Source organism: Dasypus novemcinctus, chromosome 31, assembly GCF_030445035.2.
Source record: "Dasypus novemcinctus isolate mDasNov1 chromosome 31, mDasNov1.1.hap2, whole genome shotgun sequence".
Classification (NCBI taxonomy): domain Eukaryota; kingdom Metazoa; phylum Chordata; class Mammalia; order Cingulata; family Dasypodidae; genus Dasypus; species Dasypus novemcinctus.
This window is the reverse complement of record NC_080703.1, coordinates 38,196,856-38,223,121: the sequence shown is the minus strand read 5'-3', so window position 1 is coordinate 38,223,121 and position 26,266 is coordinate 38,196,856. Positions and strand designations below refer to the sequence as shown.

The 26,266-nt window shown below is 41.6% G+C and overlaps 1 protein-coding gene and 1 pseudogene across 5 annotated transcripts in view; both read right to left on the bottom strand.

Moving 5' to 3' along the window:
• The window catches only part of EFHB (EF-hand domain family member B), a 65,125-nt gene extending 39,369 nt beyond the window's left edge, over positions 1-25,756 (bottom strand). For 2 of the 5 annotated variants that reach the window (XM_004476556.5, XM_058290731.2), the window contains exons 1-5: positions 24,465-25,441; positions 4,441-4,503; positions 3,785-3,928; positions 2,435-2,615; positions 170-280 (exon numbers count right to left, since the gene is read on the bottom strand). In XM_004476556.5, coding sequence (XP_004476613.2) covers positions 170-280; positions 2,435-2,615; positions 3,785-3,928; positions 4,441-4,503; positions 24,465-25,283 — 1,318 coding nt within the window. In that variant the 5' untranslated portion in view covers positions 25,284-25,441. Of the gene's footprint in view, positions 1-169; positions 281-2,434; positions 2,616-3,784; positions 3,929-4,440; positions 4,504-24,464; positions 25,450-25,507 lie in introns of those variants that run through there. The other 3 variants (XM_058290732.1, XM_058290733.2, XM_058290730.2) reach the window with 3 other exon arrangements.
• On the bottom strand, positions 20,341-20,969 carry LOC105744487 (large ribosomal subunit protein uL6 pseudogene; annotated as a pseudogene).
• Positions 25,757-26,266: the final 510 nt, after the last annotated feature.

Here is a 26,266-nt window from a genome sequence, read left to right as displayed (position 1 = left end):
ATGCATCAGCTATCAAAGTTGATGGCCCTATAAGTAATAGCAGGGATTATTTATTTAGTGTCTACCATGTGCCAGGCATTTCATGTCACACACATAGCCCCCTTTGTGCCTCTTCACAAATCTTTCAGCTCCGTATCTACAGGCCCATTTTGCACTGGAGGACACTTACCCGCGTAATAATCATTGTGAGAAACAATATACAGCTCATGCCCTTCATTTCCTTCTTTAAATACTTCTGAATAGGATTTTGGCGGATTCACCACATCTCCAGCAGAGAATTCTGAAAGAAGAATTAGTTAGAATTTAAGGCATTTTTCATGTATTTGTAAGGTATTTAATTTGTCTAAAACAAATGACAAATGGGGCACGCTGTTTACATAAGCCACATTGGGTACCCTGGTAGATACATTGAGAATTATCTAAAAAGACAGGACAGAGCTTAGCTCCCTGGAATTCTAAAGAATATCAGAAATCTGTATCGGTTAACCATTTAAGTGTACTGAGCATTGCTCCAGACCCAGTTAAAATCCCGATCCTGGGAATCTTGGGCAAATTTGATTTTAGTTTGCGCTTAACTTCTAAAATGATGTAACCAGACCTGAATCACACAACAGTTTTGAGAAACCTCATGTCCTAATGGAGTAGCCATGGTGCAAATTTTGGACAGCTGTCGAATGGTGCACATACCCTGAGTCTGATTTGATCTCAGTCCCTCTCCCCAAAGTAGCCAAAAGTGCCAGGGAAATCACTGCAATCAGGAAACTCTTTATTCTTCCAGTACATACTGCTGGTCCCAGACTGAGAGCTAGAGCTATAAGATGTTTGTTTAACAGCTGCTTTCCTGTGACTGGTGAGCCACTGGTTTTGTATGGTGAATTGTCTTGTTTTCAGTGTTTTACATAATAATTCTTAAATGCACCTTCATTTACAATTTTGCTTTTCTCTTTCACACCAAACAACATAAAGATATCTCCTTTCTGCCAAGAATTAAGGTCTATAAACAACTGTTAAGAACACTAGAAGGGAATCCTACTCAAAAAATCCTATAAAGCAGTTCTTCTCTTTGATATATAAAACATTCCTCCTATTCATACACACACACAAGCACACACACACACATTTTGAACATTCTTTCCAGTGTATACTTAAATGAGTTATACCAGTTATACTTACAGAGCACTTCCCATATTAAAAAGGGCTAATAATCCTAGCTAGCAGTTATGATATTATTACTATACCATGTTGACCAGCAGTTCACATAAATAAGACTTTTTAGCACTACTGAAAAGGAAAAAAGAGATTTCATCTATTCTATAATACTTCTTTTTTCATGTTTCAAATTTTAATATTCCCAAGGTGTCTTACAATCGATGGCAACTTAGATCTCATGCCATAAGGCACAACTTCAGATTTTGCATTTTAAGGGGTGGGGCATGATTTATCCCCAGTGTGGTTATCACTATGTTAAGGAAAATAATCTAATGTGACTTTTGGTGAAATAATCTAATATGACTCCTGGAGCAGAGCCTTAATGAGCACAGAAAGACAAGAGAACTGAACTCTATGGAAAAAGCAAGGTGGAATTTGAGGTGCCCTGTGAGAAAGCCTTCTGGAGGAAGGGGTAAGAGACTGACAACCATCGCAGTGGAGAAACGGGAGGATGACAAAGGACCCAACACCATGGCGAAGGCCAGGGCTTAGGAGAAAGTGCGGTCTGTGAACAAGTCTGTGAGAGCTGATCTTTGCTGAAAGATGTGCCCTCCTCCCTCTCAAAGCAGGAGTGTTTGGCTGATATTCAGGTACATATCATGGACTTGCTGGAGGGAGTGTAGAATGCAGCCTTTATCAAACCCATTTACCCCATGAAACAGTTTTTCATAAAGAGTTAAGAACACATCAGTGGCAATGGTAATAATAAAACACAAGGGAATGTTCGGGAAGGAAGGGATGCAGTCTTCACAGTTGGTGCCAATTCCAACTTTCTGAATCTTTCTCTGGTCTTTTCACCATCTCAGCCATGCTCAAGGAACCCCTTCTTCAAAGCCTGAACTTGTACTGATAGGCACGTCTAAGTGCAAAGGCAGGGGTTCTTAACCTTTTTTTGTTCCATGGACCCCTTTGCCACTCAGGTAAAAACCACAGACCCCTTACTAAGTTCACACTATACTGTGTATTATTTAATAAATAGATCACACCCACACCAACACAGCCCCAGAAGAACAATGTTTTTGAATTTCAATTCAAGCTCATGGACCCCTTGTTAAGAAACGCTGAGGATTCTGGTTCTGAAAATAATATTCTTGCAGTGATCCCAACTTTCATTTTTGAATCTTCATTTACATTTGTCTGCAATACCACACCCTAGGATATCTAATCCCATTTTCCAAGACAACTTATTTTACCACCCCCCCACCATCCCTCATTTTTGTACTACCTCTGGTGATTGCTGTCCCAAATGTAGTATTGATTATATCCAGTCCTTTAGGTAATCCTGGCATTTGATCATGAGATTTTCCTAATGGTGCCCGTCGATGGCTAAAATACAGAGATTCCTTTTTATCTTTAAGTTTTTGTTGAAAAGTGGTCATGGGCTGTGGGTTTATCAAAGTGCTTGCCTAAAGAAATCAAACAAAGCATAAATGTAACAACAAAATAAAAGTTTAAATCTGAAAACTGCAACCCCAGTCAATGGCTGGGGAGAAGAGAATATTCTTATGATTGCTCATCCCCAAAGGAAATAAATGTCTGAACTGGAAGCTGTCAAGCTTACACACCTGTCGGTCTAAATATGAGCTTTCAGTGGAGTTAGATGGTTGTGACAGGGGCTCCCAGATTAGATTACTCAAGTGAAACATTCCAGAAAAGGAGGAATGACGAGAACCACATGATCTCCACAAGTTCTCTCCAGGCATGTACATCAGGCCTTCTGAATCTAGACTGTCCACGAAACCAAGAGTAGCTAACAGCCGATGCTATCTCCTTGCCTTGTACAAACAGCCTCTCTGCAGGGCCTGGACAGGTCAGAGTCTCCAGGGCATGTCCCTTCTGAGCTACCCAAAGCCTGACAACAACTCTCCTTACCGTGAGAGAAGGGAAGGCAACTCAACTCTCAAGGGAGAAGAGACAGTCCCGGCTTAAACCCATAATTATACTTGCTTGTCCACTCCTGCTTGGATTTTTTTCATGATTCAAGATAAATACTTTTAAAGGACAGATTGAGGAAAAGGGATTGAAGAAAAAAAAAAAGGTAGGAAGGATCTTGAAATTGAGGAGTTTCACTAAAATCTCATTTGTGCATTTTCTTTTTTTTTTTTCTAAATATACTTAGATTATACTGATGTCACATAAAAAATATAGGGGATTCCCATATGCCCCGCTCCCCACACCTCCCACATTGACCCACATTGACGTCATCCTGCATTAGTGAGGTGCATTCACTGCAGCTGACAAACACATCTCGGAGCATTGCCACTAAGTATGGACTAAAGTTTACCTTGTGGGTTACACTCTCTCCCACCCAATTCTGTAGGCTATGGCAAGATGAAGCATGGCCTGCCTCTGTTGTTGGAATGCCGTTCAGGACAATTCCCAAGTCCCGAAAATGCCCCCGTATTACATCCCTTTTCCCTCTGCCTGCCCGCAGACCTCCAGTGGCCACTGCCTCCACATCAATGACAGAAGGTCTTCCATTGCTAGAATAGAATCACCATTAAGTGTGTAAGTGCATTTTCACCATGGCAAGTTAATAATATACGGGGGCAACAAAAAAAAAAGAAGACGTTACCGATGAAGAAATTTTTGACCTTATGCCATGTGTCAAATAAGGTGCGATTGGGGGGTCATTTGCTCGGCCGTAAAACACTCTTTCAGCTCCAGCAGGTGGATATCTGAAGTTGAAAAACTTTTTGGCCTCAGGTGGAGTAATTAGCTATAAACAATGAAGCAAGAAAATAGTTAAAATCACAGATAAAGTAATTTTTCTTTATAGATTTCTTTTACAGCTAAAGTTATTAAAATATTAAGAGGACCATTATACCAATCAGTGAACAACCTTAATTGCATGCTGTAGTAAGTCTTATGGAGGACTATAGGTCTAAATAATGACATTTCCTAAAATGTGTTTGTTTATGGAAATGAACAGCATATTTTAAACGTTATTTTTAGAAAATAATCAGGCAGGGTCAAGGTTAGAGCTTACCATAAATATTTCCTCTTGAAATAAATCTAATCCCTTGTGGGTTTTGTAGTTAGAAAATGTAAACCTCGGATTGTCACTCCCTTGGACAAAATCAACAGAAAGGCCTCAAAATACACTGAAGAATCCAAACTGACCACATTAAATGTATACGACTTTCATAAGGGAACTTGACAATTGTCTATCTTGTAATATTCACATGCCAGATAAAAACGTAAACATGAATGCATGTTGAAAATTCTCACCCTGGGCAGTTTTTCAGTCAAGCAGGATGCAACTCTGTATCCAACAGGAATAACCTTCCCCGCCTAAGGGAAAAAAAGCAGTAGATGATCACTGTTCGGGTGAGAGGGAGCATTTTGAAGATTTGAATTTACTTGAAACCGGGTCGGTTCCTCTAATGCTGCACAGTTACTTTCAACTATATAACACAATTTAAAAAAAAAAAAAGAACAAATGGAAAATCCAAAGCAATACTGGTATGTAATATAAATATCAAATGATAAATACATATAATGTTATGAGTATGTATTTTTATAATGAGAGGATTGGCAGTGATCCTTCCAATTATAAGATATCTGTGACGTGCTGAGACTTCAACTTTAGAAAAAATCTTGTCATAATTCACAGGTTTATTGTTGGTTGTGTGTGGGTGCATTGTGAGTGTGTGTGTGTGTATATATTTCACCAACTCAGTGAATTTTGACATATGCAAAGAACTTGCCTTGATCCAGATTCTCAGTGAATGACCTGAAATCTCAGTGCCTTTGTTCCCGTAATTCTTTTTTTTTTTTCCAAGAAGCAACCAGGAACCACTGAGCTACACCCTCTAATTCTAATGTGGGTCTTATCTGTCCTCCCTTTGCCCAAGGCAAAGATTTAATTGTCCATTCCCAGCAATGTATCTCTTATCTATTTCCTCTTTATCTGTTCCAAGGCAGCTGATAGTTATTTTTGCAACTCTTAAGTTTCTTATTTAAAAACTGAGAGAAAGAAACTTCCCAGAAAGGGAGTTTGGGAGGAAGAAAGAAATGGGGAGAGAAAAGATATGAATTAGGGTTAGGACAGAGAAAGGCAGAGAGATTGAGAGCTGGGTAGATGGATGGATGGATGTGTGAAATGTGTAGGTTGGCAGGAGATAGGTAGACTGATGGATGGATGGATGGATGGGTGGGTGGGTGGATGGAAGGATGAACATGGATGGGTAGTGAAAGATTTTTATGTTAAATTTTGGATGAAGAATTCCTCCTAGGGAGAGAACCATGAGGGTTTAGGAGGGTATCTTGGTGATCTCTTGGAGTATAAAAGAGGAACCCACAGACATGGCCAGCATGGACTAGGATGAGATGGAGAACCGAATTGCTCTGCAAAAAAAAATGGAGAAAATATGAAAATATTCTGATGGGACAGAATAATAAAGAAGGATTAAAGGAAATGATAAATTGAGTAGAAGGTATGGGGGCGTGGGACAAGATCTAGTGACAGGGTGGGAGATCAGGAAACTTGAGAAAAGGGAAACTGATCAGCAAGAAACAGCCTAACCTTAATGCAAAATCTTGAGTATCAACAGAACCTTGAGTGAAAAAGAAAAGGGCCTGTGTGCTAACTTGGGTTGAGGCATGGTTGAGAAAAGGAAGAAGAGATACATAAAAAATTCCATGGGACATTGCAAGAATTCTCAGGGAACATTCGGTCTCTCTCGCTATTCTTGGGAGAGGAGCTCAAGCCGTTCTTTTAAGCATTCCATGGAAAGGTGACCTCATAAGGCTGAAGAGCATGGGGCTTCCCTGGCAGCTACCATCTGGGTGGTAGATGGATAGGAGGTTGGATGGCGCTGGATTCCTCTAGGCTCTTGGCTAAGTCTTGTAAAAGAATCTAAGAACATGCCAGTTTAGTTAGGCCAGTAAAAAGAGTTTATTGAGAAGTGAGCAAAAGAGAAGTATGCACCCAAGCATGGATGCAGGGCACCTCCCAGCACAGAGGAGCACCTGGAGTGGGGGCTGCCTTTATTACAGCTTTCTTCACTCCTCCCTTTTCCTAATGTTGGGGGGGGGGGTCCCCAGCCATTTGCTGTTCTGATTGGTTGCCTTACGACCCACCTGCTAGCTCTCAGGGGACCAATAAAGAGGCCTTTTGTTGGGAGGTACCCAGGACCAATGGAAGGCCTGTTTGGAGTTATCCAGGGCTTCATCTTGAGCGCAGGGTCTCAGCAGGGTCTTCCCAGCTTTGTCCTCAGCAGCAGCCTTCTCTCAGGGGGGTTCTGGGTGGGGCCTCACGGCCATGTTCTCTATCCCAGCTGTGACTAGTCTTCCTCTTTTCCCTTTACTAACCTGCCTCAGATAGAGATAAAAGGAAGGATTCTCCAATCCATGGCCTGATGGAAAAGTTTAGCTGTCCCTAGGCCACTTCCTTCCAAGTGGTTGGCTGTAGATAGTCTGGATTTCCATCATTTCTAAAGTACTATTAAAAGGCAATGTTGGGGGAGCGGATTTGGCTCAACTGAAAGAGCATCCGCCTGCCATCTAGGAAGTCCAGGGTTCAAACCCAGGGCCTCCTGACCCATGTGATGAGCTGGCCCATGCACAGTGCTGACACACGCAAGGTGTGCCTTGCCACACAGGGGTGGCCCCACACACAAGGAGTGCACCCCACAAGGAGACCCGCCCTGTGCAAAAAAAAAAAAGTGCAGCCCACCCGGGAATGGCGCTGCACACATGGTGAGCTGACACAGCAAGATGACACAATGAAAAGACACAGATTCCCGGCGCCACTGACAAGAATGCAAGCAGACACAGAAGAACACACAGTGAAAGGACACAGAGAGCAGCCCATCAATGGGGGGTAGGGAAGAGAAAGAAATAAAACATAAATCTTTAAAAAAAAAAAAAGCAATGTTGGGAAGAGGATGTGGCTCAAGTGATTGGGCTCCCATCTACCATGTAGGAGGTCCAGGGTTCAATTTCTGGGGCCCCCAGGTGAAGGCAAGTTGGCCTGTGGGGCAAGCTGGCCTGTGTAGGCGTGCCGGACAGAGAGCTGGCACAGTAAGATGATGCAACAAGAAGAGGCAAAGTGGAGAGACAATAAGAGATGCAGCAGGCCAGGGAGCTGAGGTGGCACAAGACATTGAGCACCTCTCTCCCACCTGGGAAGGACCCAGGATTGGTTCCTGGTGCCGCCTAAAAAGAAGACAAGCAGACACAGAAGAGCACATAGTGAAAGGGACACAGAGAGCAGAGAGTGTGTACAAAAACAATGGGACATTGGGGGGCGAAAATAAACAAATAAATCTTTAAAATTAAAAAAAAATAATAAAAAGCAATGTCCCTGGGAGCAAATGTCGCTCCAGCGGTTGAGGGCCTGCTTCCCACAGGGGAGGTCCCGGGTGTGGCCCCTGGTGCCTCCTAAAAACAAAGAAAAAAACAAACAAAACATAAATAAATGAAAAAACCAACTCAGGGAGCAAATGTGGCTCCGTAGCTGAGCACCAGCTTCTGATATACCAGGTTCGAGGTTCAAACCCTCGCCCTGGTACCTAGAAAGAAAAGGAAAAAGCAACGTCCTTCTGAATATCACAGTGAACCAGAGAATTGGGGTTGATGGTAGAGATGCAAGAGTGTCCTTTGCAAGCTAGCGTGAGTGTACATCACTATTGCAGGGTGGTGGAAATGTGCAGAAGCATGGAAAAAATACAACTGGTGTGACCTATGGACTGTGGTTAATAGCAATACTGTAACATTCTTGCATCAGTGCCAAAGATGGGCTGTGCTGATAATGGAGGTGTATGGAAAAATGCGCCAATTGTACGTTAGGCATCACGGTTGGTGGTAATAATCTGATGATATTATCTCTTAATCTGTAACAAATGTTCTACCACGATGTGGTGTGTTGGTGAAGGGATATGGAAATTCTGCACATGTGCATGATTGCTTTGTATAAGTTCACAACTTCTGTAATAAAAACCTATTTTTGAAAGTATATTAACAACAACAAAAGCCATGTCCTTAGTATTCGCATGGAGTTACCCACGTGAAAATCAGTTGGACTGCAGATCAGTAGCTGTGATGAGGTTTCAATGTCCTCATGCCTTTCAACTGGAGACCAAAACTGGAAGCCATTGTGTTTGTTTTCTATCTATGGTGCCTTCATATGCTGATCAAGTCTTCCCAACTCCCAACGGAGTCAGCAGTTTTATGGGTATTGCTTCATTTCTATTGTTCTTGAGGATCCCTTCTCATCAATTTGAGGTGCCTCACATAGCCCTACTCGCGAATATGCCTAAGAATATGAAGGCGAAAATGCACAACATGTGGTGGCCAAGGTTAGCGAAAATCCATCCTGCAATTGTTCATGTAACCCAGCAAGAGACAAAGGAAATTTTGTTAAATTTATATCAATGTTGAAAACTAACCACAACCTAAATATGCATTTTCCGGGAAATGGATAAATAAATTGTGGTAACTTCAACTATTTTACTATTATGGAATCATTCAAAATGATCATGTTACAGGAAATTGCCCATGATACTGTGAGTTAAGAAAACAGATGCAAACTTGTACCCTCCAAATACATGAAACCACATCTGTATACACAACACACAGGCAAATACGAAGGAAAGCTGTTAGTAGTGATTGCTACTGGAGTGTACAGGTGACTTTGTATTCTTCTTCACAATGTTTTACTACTGTTTGCTGCTTTGCTAATCTTCCCTACAAGCAACCCAAGTGTCCTTCAACAGATGAAGAGATAAACAAAAGATGGTATATGCATACAATGGAATACTATTAAGCCATGAAAAGGAATGAAATTGCCCTCTGTGTGAGAACCTGGATGCACTTTGAAGGCATCACAGGGAGTGAAAAAAAGCCATACACAAAAGAACAAATATTGTATGATCTCACCATTATGAAATAATCAGAAGAAGCCAATTCTTAGAGTCAGAAACTAGATATCAGGACTTTTATTATTATTTTTATTTTACTAACATATATACAAACTAACATTCCCCTTTAACCACACTCAGATACAAAATTCATTTTGTTAATTACATGCACAATACTATGATACCATCACCATCATCCATTATCAAAACTTTTCCATCACCCCCAACAGAAATTCTTTACCAATTAAACCTTAACTCCCCCTTCCCTGGCCCTCCCCAGCCCCTGGGATCCACACGGGTCAGGAGGCCCTGGGGACTGAACCCTGGACCCTCCCTATGGTAGGCGGATGCTCTATCAGTTGAGCCACATCTGCTTCCCTGGGCTTTCTCTTAACCTCAAAACTGTAAGCAAATAATTCCCACTGTCTAAGCTGAAGTATTGCATGATATTTGCTAGAGCAGGCTCAAAAACTGAGACACCAGATCATATGGCAATTCCATCCTTAACTTACTAAGGAAACTTCCACAGGGGCTATGTCATGTTTTTACATGCCCCCGACAATGAAAGAGTGTTCCTGTTTTCCCACATCCTCTCCAAAACTTTTTGTTTCATTTTTATAATAGTAGTCACTCTAATGGTGTGAAATGGTATCTCACTGCTGTTTCGATTTGCATTACTCTAATGGTTAATGATATTGAGCATATTTTAATGTGCTTTTTGGCCATTAGTATATCTTCTTTGAAGACATGTCGATTCAAGGCTTTTGCACATTTTTTAATTGGGTCGTCTTTCTGTTACTGAGTTACAGGATTTCTTTATAAAACTCTGGATTTTAAACCCTTCTAAGATATGTGGTTTCTGATTATTTTCTCCTATTCTGAAGGTTGTCTTCTCATTTTGATAATGAATTCCTTTAATGCACAAAAGTTTTTCATTTTGATGAGGTTTCATTTATCTATATTTTCTCCTTTGGATACTTGTGCTTTTGGTGTAAGGTCTAGGAAATCATTGCCTAACACAAGATCCTGAAAATGCTTCCCTACATTTTCTTCTAAGAGTTGTATAGTCCTGGTTCTTACACTTAGATCTTTGATCCATTTTGAGTTAATTTTTATATTTGGTGTGAGATAGGGATCACCCTTCATTCTTTTGCATATAGATATCCAGTTTTTCCAGCACCATTTCTTGAAGATATTGTTCTTTCCCAAATGAGTGTATTTGGCACCCTTGTCAAAAATCATTGGCCAGAGATATGAGTCTATTTCTGAACTGTTGATTCAATTCCATTGGTCTATATATCTGTCCTTGTGCCACTACCATACTGTTTTTTGCCATTGTCATTTGTAGTAATTTTTTTAAAGATTTATTTTATTTCTTTCTCCCTACCCCCTTGTTTTTTTGCACTTGCTGTATCTGTTCATCTTCCTTGTTCATCTTTCTTGTACATCTTCCTTGTTTCTTTAGGAGGCACCAAGAGCAAAACCTAGGACCTCTGATGTGGGAGGGAGGTGACTAATGGCTTGAGCCACCTCTGCTCCCTGCTTTGTACTGTCTGTATGTTTTTCCTCCCTGCGTCTCTTGTTGTGTTATCCTGTTACATCAACTTGTCACACCTGCCCATCGTGTCAGCTTGCCATCTTCTTTTGCAGGCACTGGGAACCTCTGTTCCCTGCTTTGTTGTATCTCTCATGTTTTTTCTTCTTGTGTCTCTTGTTGTGTCAGCTTGCCACACCTCCATGTCATACCAGCCTGCTGTCTTCCTTAGGAGGCATGGGGATCCGAACCAGTGACCTCCCATGTGGTAGACAGGAACCCAGTTACCTGAGCCACATCCACCTCTATGTAACAAGTTTTAAAATTGGGAAGTGTGAGTCCTCCAAATTCATTCTTCTTTTTCAGGATGGTTTTTATTATTCAGGGCTCCTTGCCCTTCCAAATAAACGTGATGACTGACTTTTCCAAAACCACAAAGGCAGCTATTGAAAATTTGATTGAGATTGTGATGAATATGTAAATTGCCTTGGGAGGAATTGACATCTTGACAATATTTAGTCCTCCAATCCATAAGCATGGAACGTTTTTCCATTTATTTAGGTTTCCTTTGATTTCTTTTAGCAATTTTTATAGTTTTCCATGTATAAACCCTTTATGTCTTTCCTGGATAAGTGTATTCCTAGACATTCGATTCTTTCAGTTGTTATTGTAAATGGAAATTTTTTTTTTAATTTCCCTTTTTCAGATTGTTCATTAGTAGTGTATAGACACACTACTGATTTGGAGGTATTGATCTTGAATCCTGCACTTTGCTGAATTCATTTATTAATTCTAGTATCTAGTTGCATTTATTAATTCTAGTATCTAGTTGCAGAATATTCAGTACTTTCTATATACAGGATCATGTCATCTGCAAATAGAGAAAGTTTTACTTCTTCCTTTCCAATTTGGATGTCTTTTATTTCTTTTTCTTGCCTAACTGCTCTGGCTAGAACTTCCTGTGCTAATGTTGAATAACAGTGGTGACAGTGGGTATCATGTCTTGTTCCAGATCTTAGAATGAGCACTTTCAGTCTTCCACCATTACGCAGGATGTTAGTTGTGGGTTTTTCATATATGCCCTTTATCATGTCAAGGAAGTTTCCTTCTATTCCTAGTGCTGTGTTTTCTATCAATAAGGGATGCTAGATTTTGTCAACTATCTTCTCTGCATAAATTGAGATAATCATGTGGTTTTTATTTTTTCATTCTGTTAATGTGTTGTACTACAATAATTGATTTTCTTATGTTGAACCACCCATGCATATCTGAGATAACGTGACATCTAGCTTTTTATACATCACTTTATCATGGTGTACAATTCATTTAATGTGCTGTTGGATTCAGTTTGATAGAATTTTGTTGAGGATTCCTGCATCCATATTTATAAGGAATATTGGTCTGTAGTTTTCTTTTCTTGTGGTATCTTTATCTGGCTTTGGTATAAGTGCTATGGTGGCCTCATAGAATGAGTTAGGAAGTGATCCTTCCTCTTCAAGTTTTTGTAAGAGCTTGAGCAAGATTTGGTGTTAATTCTTATTGGAGAGTTTGGTAGAATACCCCTGTGCAGTCATTTTGTCCTGGGTTTTTTTTTGTTGGGATGGTTTTTTGTTTGTTCATTTGTTTTTTTAAAGATTTATTTTACCTCCCCTGCCTCTTGTTGCCTGCTCCCTGTTTCCATTCTCTGTGTGTTTTCTGTATCTGCCTGTCTTCTCTTTAGGCAGCACCAGGAACCAATCCTGGGAACTTCTAGAGTGGGAGAGAGGCGCTCGATCTCTTGCGCCACCTCAGCATCCTAGTCTACTGTGTCTCTTATTGTCTCTTCTCTGTGTCTCTTTTTACTGCATCATCTTGCTGTGCCTGCTCTCCACACAGGCCAGCCCACTGTGTGGGCCAGCTTACCTTCACCAGGAGGCCCCTGGAATCGAACCCTGGACCTCGCATATGGTAGACGGGAGCCCAATCGCTTGAGCCACATCTGCTTCTTTGTTGGGAGGTGTTTTTATTTTGTTTTTGTTTTTTTTTAAGATTTTTTAAAATTTCTTCCCCCCCCCCCCAGTTGTCTGCTCTCTGTGTCCATTTGCTCTGTGTTCTTCTGTGGCTGCTTGTATTCTTGTCAGTGGTACCCAGAATCTGTGTCTCTTTTCGTTGCGTCATCTTGCTGCATCAGCTCTCCTGTGTGTGTGGTGCCACTCCTGGGCTGCGAGTGGGGCTCCCCTGCACGGGGACACCCCTGCGTGGCACAGCACTCCTTGTGCGCATCAGCACTGTATGTGGGCCAGCTCATCACACGGGTCAGGAGGCCCTGGGTTTGAACTTTGGACCTCCCATGTGGTAGGCAGACACTCTATCCATTGAGCCAAATCCACTTCCGTTGTTGCGAGGTTTCTGATTATTCAATCTTAGTGTGTTTCTAGGAAGTTGTCCTTTTCATCAAGGTCATCTAATACAGTTGTTCACAGCAGTCTTTTATGATCCTTTTTATTTCTGTGTACTGTTCCCCCTTTTATTTTTTATTTTAATTGTGTCCCTCTTTTTCTTTGTCAGTCTAGATAAATTTTGTCAATTTTATCAGTCTTTTAAGGGACCACCTATTGGTTTTGTTAATGCTATTTTTAAATTTTTATCTCACATATTTTTGCGCTACTATGCGTTACTTTTATCCTTCTGCCTGCTTTGGGTTTAATTTGCTGTTGTTGTTTTTTTATTTGTTCATTTTAGTTCCTCCAGGTATGAAGTTAGGTCTCTGGTTTGAACTCCTTCTTCTTTATTAATGTAAGCATTTTGGGCTACAGTTTCCCTCCGAGTACTACCTTACTGTGTCCCATAAATTCTGTTATGTTCTCATTTTCATTCTTCTCAAGACATTTTCTGATTTCCTTATGATTTTTTTCTTGACCCACTGATTAAAAGTGTGTTGTTTAACTCCCATCCATTTGTAGATTTTCCAGTTCTCCATCTTTTCTTTTTTCTTTTGCGTTCTGGGACCTCATTTGTGGGAAGCTGGTGCTCAACCACTGAGCCACATTAGCTCCTCTGAGTTGGTTTTGTCATTTGTTTTACTGGTTGTTTTATTTTTTTATTTTTTAGGAGGCACAGGGAGCTGAACCTGGGAACTTCCATGTGGGAGGCAGGCACTCGACTGCTTGAGCCATATCCACTCCTTCTCCATCTGTTATTGATTTCCAGCTTCATCCCACTGTGGTCAGAGATGATGCTTTGAGTACATGCAATCTTTTTAAATTTATTGAGACTGATTTTGTGACCTCGCGTGTGGTCTATCCTGGAGAATGGCCCATGTGCACTGGGGAAGAGTGTCTGCCCTAATGTTTTCTGGTGCAATGTTCTGTGTTGGTCTGTTAGGTTTAATTCATTTATCATATTGTCCAAGTTCTCTGTCTCTTTATTGATATTCTGTCTAGATATTCTATTGATGAAAGTAGTGTGTTAAAGTATCCAACTATTATTGTGGAGGTACACATTTCTCCCTTCAGTTTTGCCAGTGTTTGCCTCGTGTATTTTGAGACACCATGATTAGGTGCATAAATGATATGGGCATTTCTTCTGGGTGGATTGACCCTCTTACTAGTATACAGCATCCTTCTTTTTCTTTTGCAACAGATTTTGACTTCATCTGTTTTGTTCAATATTAGTATACCTACCCTAGCTCACTTTGGTTACCATTGGCGTGGAATGTTTTTCTGTCCTTTCATTTTCAGCCTACATTTGTCTATGGGTCTAAAGTGAGGCTCTTGAAAATAAAGATCATGCTTTTTTATCCATTCTGTCACTGTGTATCTTTTGATTGGGGAGTTTAATCTCTTAACGGTCAAGGTTATTACTGATAAGATAGGACTTACTTCAGCCATTTGTCCTTTGTTTTTTGTCTCTCTTTTCCTTCATTGCAGCCTCCTTCTGTGCATAGTTGATCTTTTTAATATAACAAATTGATCCATTTTTCATTTCCATTTCTGTGTTTTTTTTAAAATAGAATACTTTCTTCGTGGTTGCTCTGGGGTTTACATTAAACAACCTAAGGACAATTGATCTTTGACAACATAAATTTTGTCCCTGTTCTCATAAAGATCTCTCCCCAGTTGCCATCTTGACCACCAGTTTGTTTTAGAGGAAGAGATGTCTCCCCCCTTAATTCTTGAGTTCATATTTACATTATTTCCTCATGATATACTTAAGCCCAGCCTAGAATAAATGCTTTAATGATGGCTAGTAGTTTTTTTAAAAGTAGATGGAGAGTCAATGAAAAAGAAAGTCTCAAATCCAGTGAAGAAAAATGAAACCTCATAATCTATTTTACAAGGCATATTCATCTATACCTTTGTGGCTCCTACAGCCAGGACTCCCGCCTGGTTCATTTCTCACCTCCACATAATACTGTTCTAGCATTCGTCATCCTAGTTCAAGTCAAACACCCACACGGTGCAGAGATGTCCTGGCTCAGAAATGTTAAAAGAGTGAATGCCTCTTTTATTTTCTCTTTCTCCGTTTTAAATTAATTTTTGTCTAGGGAACACATGTTCTTAGCTTAAAATTCAAAGGATTATAATGAATAAACAATTCTCTGTTCCACTAGTGCTCACCATCCCAAATCCCCAGAATTTCTAGAGGGAGTTGCTTATATTCATGCAAATATTTCTTCTGACAGTTATCTTCACTTTCCTATATAAGAGTCTTTTACTACTGTAATTTATTGATTAGTTTTAGACATCATCTACCAATTCCTATTACGGTGGCCAAGGCTATAGCTCTCTTATACCACCATTATTTCCCCTCCTCTCAATGTAGTTACATCACAATTTTTATTATTATAACCAATAGATAGTATTTACATTATTATAACTAGATATTCTTCAATGATGAGCCAAATAGGTATAAGTGTTTGTTTTTAACCTAGGGTTAATCATTGCCTTTGTACTTGCTTCATTATTTTTCAGCATGTCCTTTGCTAATTCTTGTTTCCAAGTGCTACCAATGAATCTGTCAAACTTGTGGTTTGTGGTTTTTTGTTATTTTCATTAGAAGCTCCCTCTTACAACCCTCCCCTCCCCCTCATGCCTCAGTCTAGATGGGTTGCTCTTTAGGCTGGTGGAGAGGTGTCATCCTGGGAATTTTTCCTTTGCCATTCCTCAGGACTGGATCCCCGTTCCCTGGATCACATCTGCTCTTCTTTCTTGGTTTATTCTCTCATTTTGCTGAAGAAAACTCTTCAGTCTTTTCCTAAGATAGAATTTCCTTTGCTTATAATGACTTCAGCTGTATTGGGTGAAGGCCCACTAACTCAGTTTGGGCACAACTTAACTAATAGTGTCTTCAAAGTTCCTACCTACAACAGTGTTTGCACCCACGGGGTCAGGGATTGGGACCTGGGCATGCCTTTTTTGGGGACATGATTTAATCCAACAACATCTGTGAAGGATAAAGGGTGAATGGACTGGAATAGGCAAGGAAAGCTATCAGACCAAGTCTGACACCCCTGAAAGAAGAGAGCGAAGGAAGAGCTTCAAACTACAGCATGGTTCTGAGAAAACTGTATCCAAGTCAATGACTGTACTCCAAGACTGTTTTCCATTAAAAGAAGGTCATGTTGGTCAAAAAGTGATCAGTTCTAGTATCCCGTTCATGCTCATTCATTAGGAGCATGGCTTGGCATGAACGTTGCTGTGGACCCATGGGAGCAGCAGGTGGAGGCTGTAAATCAGCTATTCTCTCCATGGCAGGTTTTCTAAAAGGGAGATCTGAGCCACATACCTCTACGGTGACCACAAATGCATAGCGTATAGTTGCCATGTCTCTTTAGTCTCCTTGAGTCTAGAACAGTTCCTAATCTTTTCTTGTCTTCCATGACCTTATGTTTCCAAAGTACAAGCCAGTTAGTTTGTAAAATATCCTCAGTTCTGGGGTCCACTGTGTTTAAAGTTATGCATTTTGGGCAGGAATATCACAAAAGCAATGCTGTGTCCTTCCAACACGTAGGTGGTATACATAATCAATTTATCCTATTACTGGTAATATTAACTTTGTTCACTAAATGAAGGCAATGTCTGCTAGGTTTCTCAAATTTAATGTTTTTTTTTCTTTGTAATTAATAGTCATTCAATGTAATAACCAATTTTTCAACAAACTTGCCTCTACTGTTTCAATATCCATTGATTATTCTTGCCTAAATCATTATTAATATGATCGTTGCCAAATGGTGACTTTCTAATTCCATCATTCCTTGTACTTTTATTAGAAGGCATTTCCTTCCTCTCCATTTATGTATTTACATCGATATATTCGCATGGATTTCTATTTTATTCAATAATAATTTTATTCAATGCTTAAAGGATACTAGTTTAGGCCAGCGGGAGCCAGGAGCCCCCACAAGTTTGTTTCTGTACTCCTTTGACATAGATGTGTCGTTCTTTGAGCATTTTCCTACATTCCGGCACACAAAAGTATTCCAGGTACACCTTGCACATGAATGCAGCAGGAGCCCTAATTCTTACAATAGCTAATGGTATTTACAAATCAAGATCTGGATGTAGCTGTGCTTATTGCTGCTTGGAAGATATTGCTTTTATGCCCTCTCCAAGGACATAGTTAGGAAATGTACGTACACTTCCATTCACAAGTACCCCAATACTAATTGTGTATCATTCTTTAGTTAAATGTGAGTAGATCGGATATGGATATGGCACTGACATGACCATGAGCACAGACATAAACATCGATAATGATATGCCAAAAATAAAGCCAAATTACAATCCAACAAGTTTCATTTGATCCTTCTCCTTCCATATTTGTAACTCCTTTCTCCATCACTAAGAAGCCCAACTCTAATTATCTCAAATATATTTACTTATTTGCTTAGTTCTCTATATGTACCAAACTCCCACCTGTGCTAACTACTTCTTCTCTCAACCACCTTACTTAGTCCCTAATTCCTTTTGATCTAGAAGACCTAGAACCCATTATACAAGTCAAACCACCCACTTCTCAGAACAATACAAAGTTTCGCTTTGCAAATTCAATGTGGCTAAAGTGATTGGGCTCTGGTCTACCATATGGGAGGTCCCTGGTTCGGGTCCTGGGACCTCCTGGTGAAGGTGAGCTGGCCCACGTGGAGAGTTGGTCCATGCAGAGCGCTGATGCAATAAGATGACCCAACAAAAAGGAGACATAGAGGAAAAGACAATGAGAGATACAACCATCCAGGGAGCTGAGGTGGTTCAAGCAATTGAGTGCCTCTCTCTCAAGTCAGAAATTCCCAGGATAGGTTCCCCATGCCTCCTAAAGAGAAGACGAGACAAGAAGACAAGCAGACACAGAAGAATGTGCAGCAAGAATAGACAGTGCATGCAAGCAGCAAAGGATGGGGGGAATAAATAAATAAATCTTAAAAAAAAAAAAAAAAAACTTTGCCCTTTTTTCTCCAGTACTAAGGTTTGTTTAACTAAGAAAGTCCCACAGGATTTACTAATGGGTGAAATCTTTGCCTCTACCTATCCCCAGAACAAGTATCAGTTTCAATTATTGTAGAACACATACAAAAAAATTTCTTGTCACACTCCTTTGTATGACATTTATCCTGTTATAAAACTATTTATTGGTGGTGGACTTGGCCCAGTGGTTAGGGCGTCCGTCTTCCACATGGGAGGTCTGCGGTTCAAACCCCAGGCCTCCTTGACCCATGTGGAGCTGGCCCACATGCAGTGCTGATGTGCGCAAGGAGTGCCGTGCCAACAGGGATGTCCCTGAGTAGGGGAGCCCCACGCGCAAGGAGCGCGCCCCGTAAGGAGAGCCGCCCAGCGCGAAAGAAAGTGCAACCTGCCCAGGAATGGCGCCGCACACATAGAGAGCTGACACAGCAAGATGACGCAACAAAAAGAAACACAGACTCCCGTGCCGCTGACATCAACAGAAGTGGACAAAGACGACGACGCAGCAAATAGACACTGAGAACAGACAACCAAGGAGCGGGGAGAGGGGACAGAAATAAATAAATATATCTTTTTAAATAAATAAATAAAACTATTTATTGGTCTCAAGTCTGTAGACGCTAAGCCCCTTGAAAGCCAGCTTTGTGTCATTTTTCATCTTGGTAGCTCCGTTACCTAACATACTATCCAGTCACTTTAGACGCTGTATAGTGATTTTTTAAAACTTTTCTTTGGACTTTTCCTTTCTTCTTCCTCTTTCTACTTTAGTATTCAATACCATTTATCCAAGTAGTTGGTAGGTTCAGCTACATTGTCCTAAAAGACCCATAAGGTTTCTGCCACACTCAGTATGTTGATGGAGATCCAGGGACAGCTTCAGAATGTCTCAGGGGCATGTCCACTATGGGGATTTTGATCTCTACCAGAATCTTCCAAGAGTCCTTTCAAGGGCTACCAGGCCTCCAAACAGAGAAGACCTCTTTTTACCAATCATTTTGTTTCTTGGAAGACACTCCACAAATTTCTATTCAAGCCACCATTTCTTGGAAAGTTTTCCTATATTCAGATTCTTGCTTTGGTTCCATACAAGTGACAGTTTTTCTTGAAGGGCTCACCCAGTAGGGGCTCATAAATCCGTCAAAACAGACCTTCACTTGCATCTTTTTTTTTTTTAAAGATTTATTTATTTATTAAATAAATAACACCGCCCCCCCCCCCCGTTGTGTGTTCTCTGTTGTCTATTTGCTGCATCTTGTTTCGTTGTCCGCTTCTGTTGTTGTCAGCGGCACAGGAATCTGTGTCTCTTTTTGCTGCATCATCTTGTTGTGTCAGCTCTCCGTGTGTGTGGCGCCATTCTTAGGCAGGCTGCACTTTCTTTCGCGCTGGGCGGCTCTCCTTACAGGGCACACTCCTTGCACGTGGGGCTCCCCTATGCGGGGGACACCCCTGCGTGGCAGGGCACTCCTTGCGCGCATCAGCACTGCACATGGGCCAGCTCCACACGGGTCAAGGAGGCCCAGGGTTTGAACCGTGGACCTCCCATGTGGTAGACGGATGCCCTGACCACTGGGCCAAGTCCGTTTCCTTCACTTGCATCTCAGTACGACTTTCAGCAGCAACATCAAGCCACAGGATAAGTGTCCCTACAGTGAGACTTACCTACTCCCACCCCACACCACCCTCTACTCCCAATGGATAAGCCCCCCAATTCCCAGCCAGCACCCTAATGGAAAGCAATTGTCCTTGGTGATTGATTTTTGCAGAATATTCACAATAGGCATTTCCATCTAAACTCTCCTCAGAGCTAAGGCTAAAACTGGGTTTCACCCTTACCCAAACATACTTCCTTCCTCCTCTGAAACTGGATGAGCTCAGGGGCATCAAATATGTTACCACTCCATCCCTTGGCCAGAATATAGGACATTCCCTGCCTTTCCCTTATGATGGTGTGAGTTCTTACAAGTCTACAAGAAATAGATAATACACATAATATACAAACAGTTCTGAGCATAAAGAAAATTGGAAAGAGGGTGGTTTCCCAATTCTTTTCAACATTAGCATTACCCTAATACCAAATTCAGAGAAAGTCCAAAGAGGAAAACTGCAGGCCAATCTTATGTAGGATCATAGATTCAAGAATCCTAATAAAATATTGGCAAATCAAATTTAGGAATATATTATAACAATAATAAATCACAACCCAGTAGGGTTTAGCCCAGAAATAAGTAGTTCACCATTAGAAAAAAAAAAATTTTTTTTAAGATGAATTTTTTTGTTTATCTTTAAAATAGCACAAATAGGTCTGGTATCTTGTTGTTCCCACTGCTGCACAACTCTTAGATTTTATTCATCACCCTGCTGAACTGTGCCTTTTTCAGAGACGTAAATCCCATGCAAAAATTTTCTTACATCTTTGTTTTTAACTGTTGTGGCTTGTTGAATCAAAGCAGCTGAATTTGATACAAGTTCAATATCATTTCCTTCAAGAATTAACTCATCTTTCTGGGCTTGAGATAATGAACAAGCAACACCTGCTCTCATCCGAATGCTGCGAATGTATTTTTCACCCAAGAAATTTCAGATTGCAACCAGAGACCCATTCTGTTGAATAACAACGTTGATGGGGAAGTGAGCATACACCGACCTCATCTTGTAACGGAAGTCCAATGTAACACCCTCAATCATGTTCTATACATGACTACAGACAGTGCCAACTGTAGCCAGTTCCTTTCTATTTCCCCACCATTTGTCAACCCGAAGCCTCTCCTTTGTCTTCCCAAGTAGACTGAGTTCTACACTGATGTGACTGAAGTCCCTCCTCAGGGTTCCTCTGGGGCCCTTCACAGTAACTTTGCGTTCCTTCAGCGTGATGTCGACATTTTCTGGAATGTCAACCGTCTGGTTGCTGAGAACAGTCTTCATTCTTGCTGTAGATGCGACTAAGCACCCTTACAAAATTAACCACTGCAATTTGGGAAAAAATATGGTATCTCCATAAATGCAGGAAAAGTTTTTCATAGTTCAGTTTTATTCCTGATTTTTACAGTCTTAGCAAACTGGGAATAGATGGCAGTGTCTTGACTTGATACATCAGAAATCTTCGGCAAAAATCACATTTTATAATAACACTGAAATAAGTGAAAAATCAAGAAAATATCTTTTTATGTTTGATATGAAATAACTGGAAACAAGAGCATTTGGAGAAAAGGGTCATAGGAAACAGTGTAGTTCAGAACTCTTGACTCCAGAGTCAGAAGTTGTGACTTCAAATTCTGGTGCCAGGAAGCAGATTTGGCTCAACTGACAGGGCATCCACCTACCATATGGAGGGTCCAGGGTTCAAACCCAGGACCTCCTGATCCATGTGGTGAGCTGGCCCATGCGCAGTGCTGCTGTGCGCAAGGAGTGCTGTGCCACGCAGGGGCGCCCCCGAGTAGGGGTACCCCATGTGCAAGGAGAACCACCCCATGTATAAAAAGCACAGCCCGTCCAGGAGTGGCACCGCACACACAGGGAGCTAACACGGCAAGATGATGTGACAAAAGAGAGACACAGTTTCCCAGTGCAGCCTGATAATGCAAGCAGACGCAGAAGAACACGCAGGGAATGGAAACAGAAAGCAGACAACAGGAGGAGGGGAGAGAAATAAATAAATCTTTAAAAAAAAAATCCCGGTGCCAACAATCCTAGCTGTATGATCTAATTTGTTTCTATTTCCTAGCTTGCAAAAATGGGATTTAATAATAGTTCCTGCTTCCTAGGGTTGTTATGACAGTAAATAAGTTAATATCTGCAAAGCTACAGGAACATGATGTTGATAAAGTGATTCTGCTCAAATCTCAGTAGAAAATGTTAACTTAGGCACACACAGCAAAGTGCAAATAGGCACTGAGTTAGAGCAGTGAAATTATGGGTGTTTTCATCCCTATTTTCTAAACTTTCTATAACACGGTCATTTCGTTTTATAATGAAAATACATATTTTAACACTGAAACTTATTTTAAAGGAATCCTCGTTTCTAGTCCAGGCTAATCCCTCCTCTTGCCTACCTTCCGAATTCCGTTCCCTCCTGCTGAAGCAGGATCTGATTCCACACATTCGCTCCTTTGTGTTAACCCAAATGCCTCTACTGAGTCACTAATTTAAAATATTCCTTTTAGATCTTTCCTCTGAGGAGAGCTGGCATCTGCTCTAGTTTAACAGAGAAGTCATGGACATGGTTGGGGAAGAGTGAAAAAGGACTGGAGACAACCCTTCCCAACAAACGTTCCAGCATTTGAATGTCACCTGAGTGTAAAAGCAGTTTGACTTGGAATGTTACACAATACAGCAAGAATTGATTAAAAAAAATAATAATTTCTAAATGGAATCTTCTCTCTCTTTTTCTTTTCAATGTTACACTTTTTAAGGAAAAATAAATAAATCCAGAGTGGCTTTCGCCAACTCTGATGCCAGTTACTCTTCAGTACATTGTAATCTGAATTCTCCCTCTCCTGCCCCTTGAATGATATTACTAATTTCCTTATGTCCAGATCCCATCCTATTTTTCATAACAGTGATGTTTTACCACTGTGGATCACTCTCTCCTTAAAATTCTCTTTCCTGTCTTATCACGTTTAGGAAGGAAACTGAAAGGGTAGGAGGAAGCAGAGTTTTTGGAATTGCCTGTGTTGGAAACCAGAAGCTGGCGTCTGCACGTGTGTGGGGGCAGGTCAGAAGACAAAAGCAGGTGTGGCCAAGTGAGAAGCCAGTGATCACAGGAGCTGGGGAAATCCAATAAGGAACCCAGAAAGCAAAGCTGGTCAAAGACAAAAAGAACACCGCGAATCTCAAAGGGAACAAGAGTGTGCAACTCAGACGATATTTACAGGGACCCTGTGATTGCTTCAGCTGAGTTCTATTCTCACATCTCAGTGTGTGGGATCTTTTATTTCTGGAATATCTTAAGGATGCTTCCTTTAAGTCCTACAATACCACCCTCTCAGATTTGCTTTTTTCTCCTCTGCCTGTTCTTTCTCCCATTTAATCATCCATCCTTCCCTTGACTTGTCACACAAATATTTACTGAATCCCTGCTATATGCCAGACAATGCGATACGCCATGAAGGTACATGACAAATAAGATGTAGTCCTTGCCCTCTGAAAATCACCTTATTGACATTTCTTTCTCTCACTACCCCATAAATGTTAGTATTTCCCAATACTTGGTCTAGACTTTCTCCCATCCAACTTCCAGTTAATGGTGGGCTCCCAAAACTTTATCTCCAGTCCTCACATCTGACCCAAAACTCATTTCCCATTACCAACTGTCTTCCTGGCTCTTTCACCTGATATTCTGCAGATACCTCAAACTCAGTATAACTAACACCAGGTATTTATTCACCACCAAACCCAAGAGATCATCATCCTACAAACTCCTAAATCAGCCGTCATATTCCCTGTTTCTCATCACACAGATCCACAACTGGACGGGAACCCAACAATTTCATCTCCTAAAAAGTCCTGTACTCCTTTCTTTATTCTTTCTAAGTCTACGTTAATTTCAGGCCATGATTACTTTGGAAGAGTCTTCTAACTTTCTACCTGCCACTCATTCTCTCTCCTTTCCAGTCCGTCAGGACTACTGATATCAGAATCATCTTTCTAATTGTGCTGACAACACAGAGTTGCTTATGTCTCCAAAACACAGGACGCTTTGCTCATGCACTATGCCTGTCTTTGCCCAACATGTTCGAGCCTGACACTGACTTCCTTCGAAGCCAGCTCAAATACTACTTCCTCTGTAAAACCTTCCCCATCTCTTCCAAGGAGAATTGTCCAATCTTTCCACCAAGCTCTGCGCACTTCTATTAAGGAAGATTCACATTTGCTTCTATTCCTTTAGATATCTGTGTAATATTCATTTAGTTTTGTGTCTCCACCTCTAGAGAGTGGGTAAACCTAGAAAGGGATCATGTTCTATTCATTTTATATTGCCCTGTACCCAGCTCACGCCACCACAAGTCTTTGCTGAAGAAATGACTAACTCTCGGAATAAATAATGAAGGTGAAAAACACTTTTCTTTTTCCGTTCATTACATGAGCATTAGAACAATATGAACCTCAGTGAGAGGGCTGAAAAATGAACCCTGGGGAAGGAAACAATGGCCCAAGGAGAACGGAGGGAGAAATCATGGTGAACTACTGGTGTGTGCAGCAAACAAAGCTCACATCTAGGAAAGGAGACAGAGAATCAAAAGAGAGCAAAGTAACATCTGAAAGAGCACAATATGGCAAAAGATGTCAGAATCCCTATGAAATCTTTGCGATTATGATTTGACTCCACAAGCTACACCTGAAACAAGTCCCATTATCATCACAACAAATGCACAGCTATACATACAAAGTTATCAGTGAAAAGTCCTGGGGAAAACTTACACTTGGCCAGCAAGGTGTCCGATCAAAAAATTTCCCAGCGTATATGGGTCTAATGTGATCTGGAAACTCCACTCCTGGCTCAAAGTTTTCAGCTTCCTCCTTTTTCTCTTCGAACTGGCACACAGGAGGCTCTATCACTAGGCCTATTTGGGGCTCTGCTTCCTTGGTTTCGTCTGCCTCCTCTGATTGGGGTAGCCCAATATCTACCTCCACAGGAGGCTTCACCTCTGAGCTGGGCTTCGTCACAACACATGTCACCTCTTTCTCCAGTTCCCGTCGAGGCTCCACACCCAAGGCAGGCTGCTTTCTCACTGAAGCCTCTGTCCTTTCAGGGGTGCTAGTCTCAGCACCTCTCCTGCTCCCTACAGTCTGTGGACTCCCACACTCGATGCCCAAGGGAGACGGCATTTTTCTTCCAGGGAGACAACCTGCCAGAAGACACTCATTTTGTAATCCCCTTCTTGCCGGCAGAGAAGGTTTTGTTCTCGGCAAGCCTGAGTCCCCGGTGACTCCTGAATTATTCCTCTCCATGGGGGTCCTCAACCCTATCCCAGAAATATTCTGTCTTCCTAATCCCATTCCAAGCCCCCTGGTCGATGGAGAGTTTGTTCCTGGTGCCGCCCTTCTCTCCTCATAATCGTTACCAACTCCGGGGCTCCCCTTCCATCGGGCATCTTCGTGTACTAGTCCTACTCCATGCCCTGAAGTTACGGGAGGGTTTGTTCCCATGAAGACCCTCCTGTCTCCTAAATCATCCTTTCCCTCGTGGTTGAGTCCCACCTCCATGCTCTGGGGGGATTTCCCCCCAGACCCCTTCATTTCTCCAAGGACACAAATCCCTAAGGGCAGAGCTGTATCTGGCTCAAAGGACGTTCCCACTCCCCCGGGAGGCCCTATCACCTTGGGGGACCCCACTCGCACGGAGGAGCAGGTCCCCACTCAGGCTTCCTGCCCACTGCTTGCAACTTCCCTTAACACCTAGCAGAGTTTAAGGAGGGGCGGGTGGGGGAGGGAAGGAGATGGAGGACTGTTTACACCGTTACCTAGGAAACGGGGGCGGGGCTTGTTGTGCCCGTCTGCTTCCAGCTGGTCCCCGTCCTTTCCACCTGCTTCTTTTTCTTTCTTTCTTCTTTCTCTCTTCGTTCTTTTCCGTCTTTCCCTCTTTCTTTTCCGATTTCTTTCTGGCTGTCTTTCTGTTCCTCCCTCCCTAGGAGGAAGCCAGACCCATCCTTCTTTCTAGGAGTTTACATAGCCAACTAAGAAATGGGTTTCGTCTCGTCCTGTCCGGGTGGGCGGTGGATTGGGTGGGATCAGCGCCGAGGAGGCCAGGCTGCTTCGACCCTTTCAGAGCCAGCAACGGGCTAATTTGGAGGTCAGCAAAACTTACAACGTGGCCTTGGGCTCTAGAGCAACTCTTGGCCAATTGGTTTGTTTTCCTAAGCAATACAGTCCCATTAGGATGGTTTCAGCTATTGGCTTCTTCCCCGCGTTGGCCTCTTCATTTTCCTAGTGATTGGGAATACCTTCCTGGTGGCAACCGTCCTGTAAGACCTTCCTGAAGCAAGGACATTCGTCCTGTATGCACTTCTTTTAGCACTAAAGACCTACTTTAAATTCCAGAAAAATTATTACCCGGCAGCTATGGATAGAAACATCCCAAAGTTCTTGAGAACACTTAAACCTTAATAACTAGTAAATAAAGTTTCAGAGCTTTATGTTACACGATCCCGCATTTCATATGCTTTAAATGTTATGACAAATTCACACTGGATTGTTTTTAAGTATAGGATTTTCTTTAAATT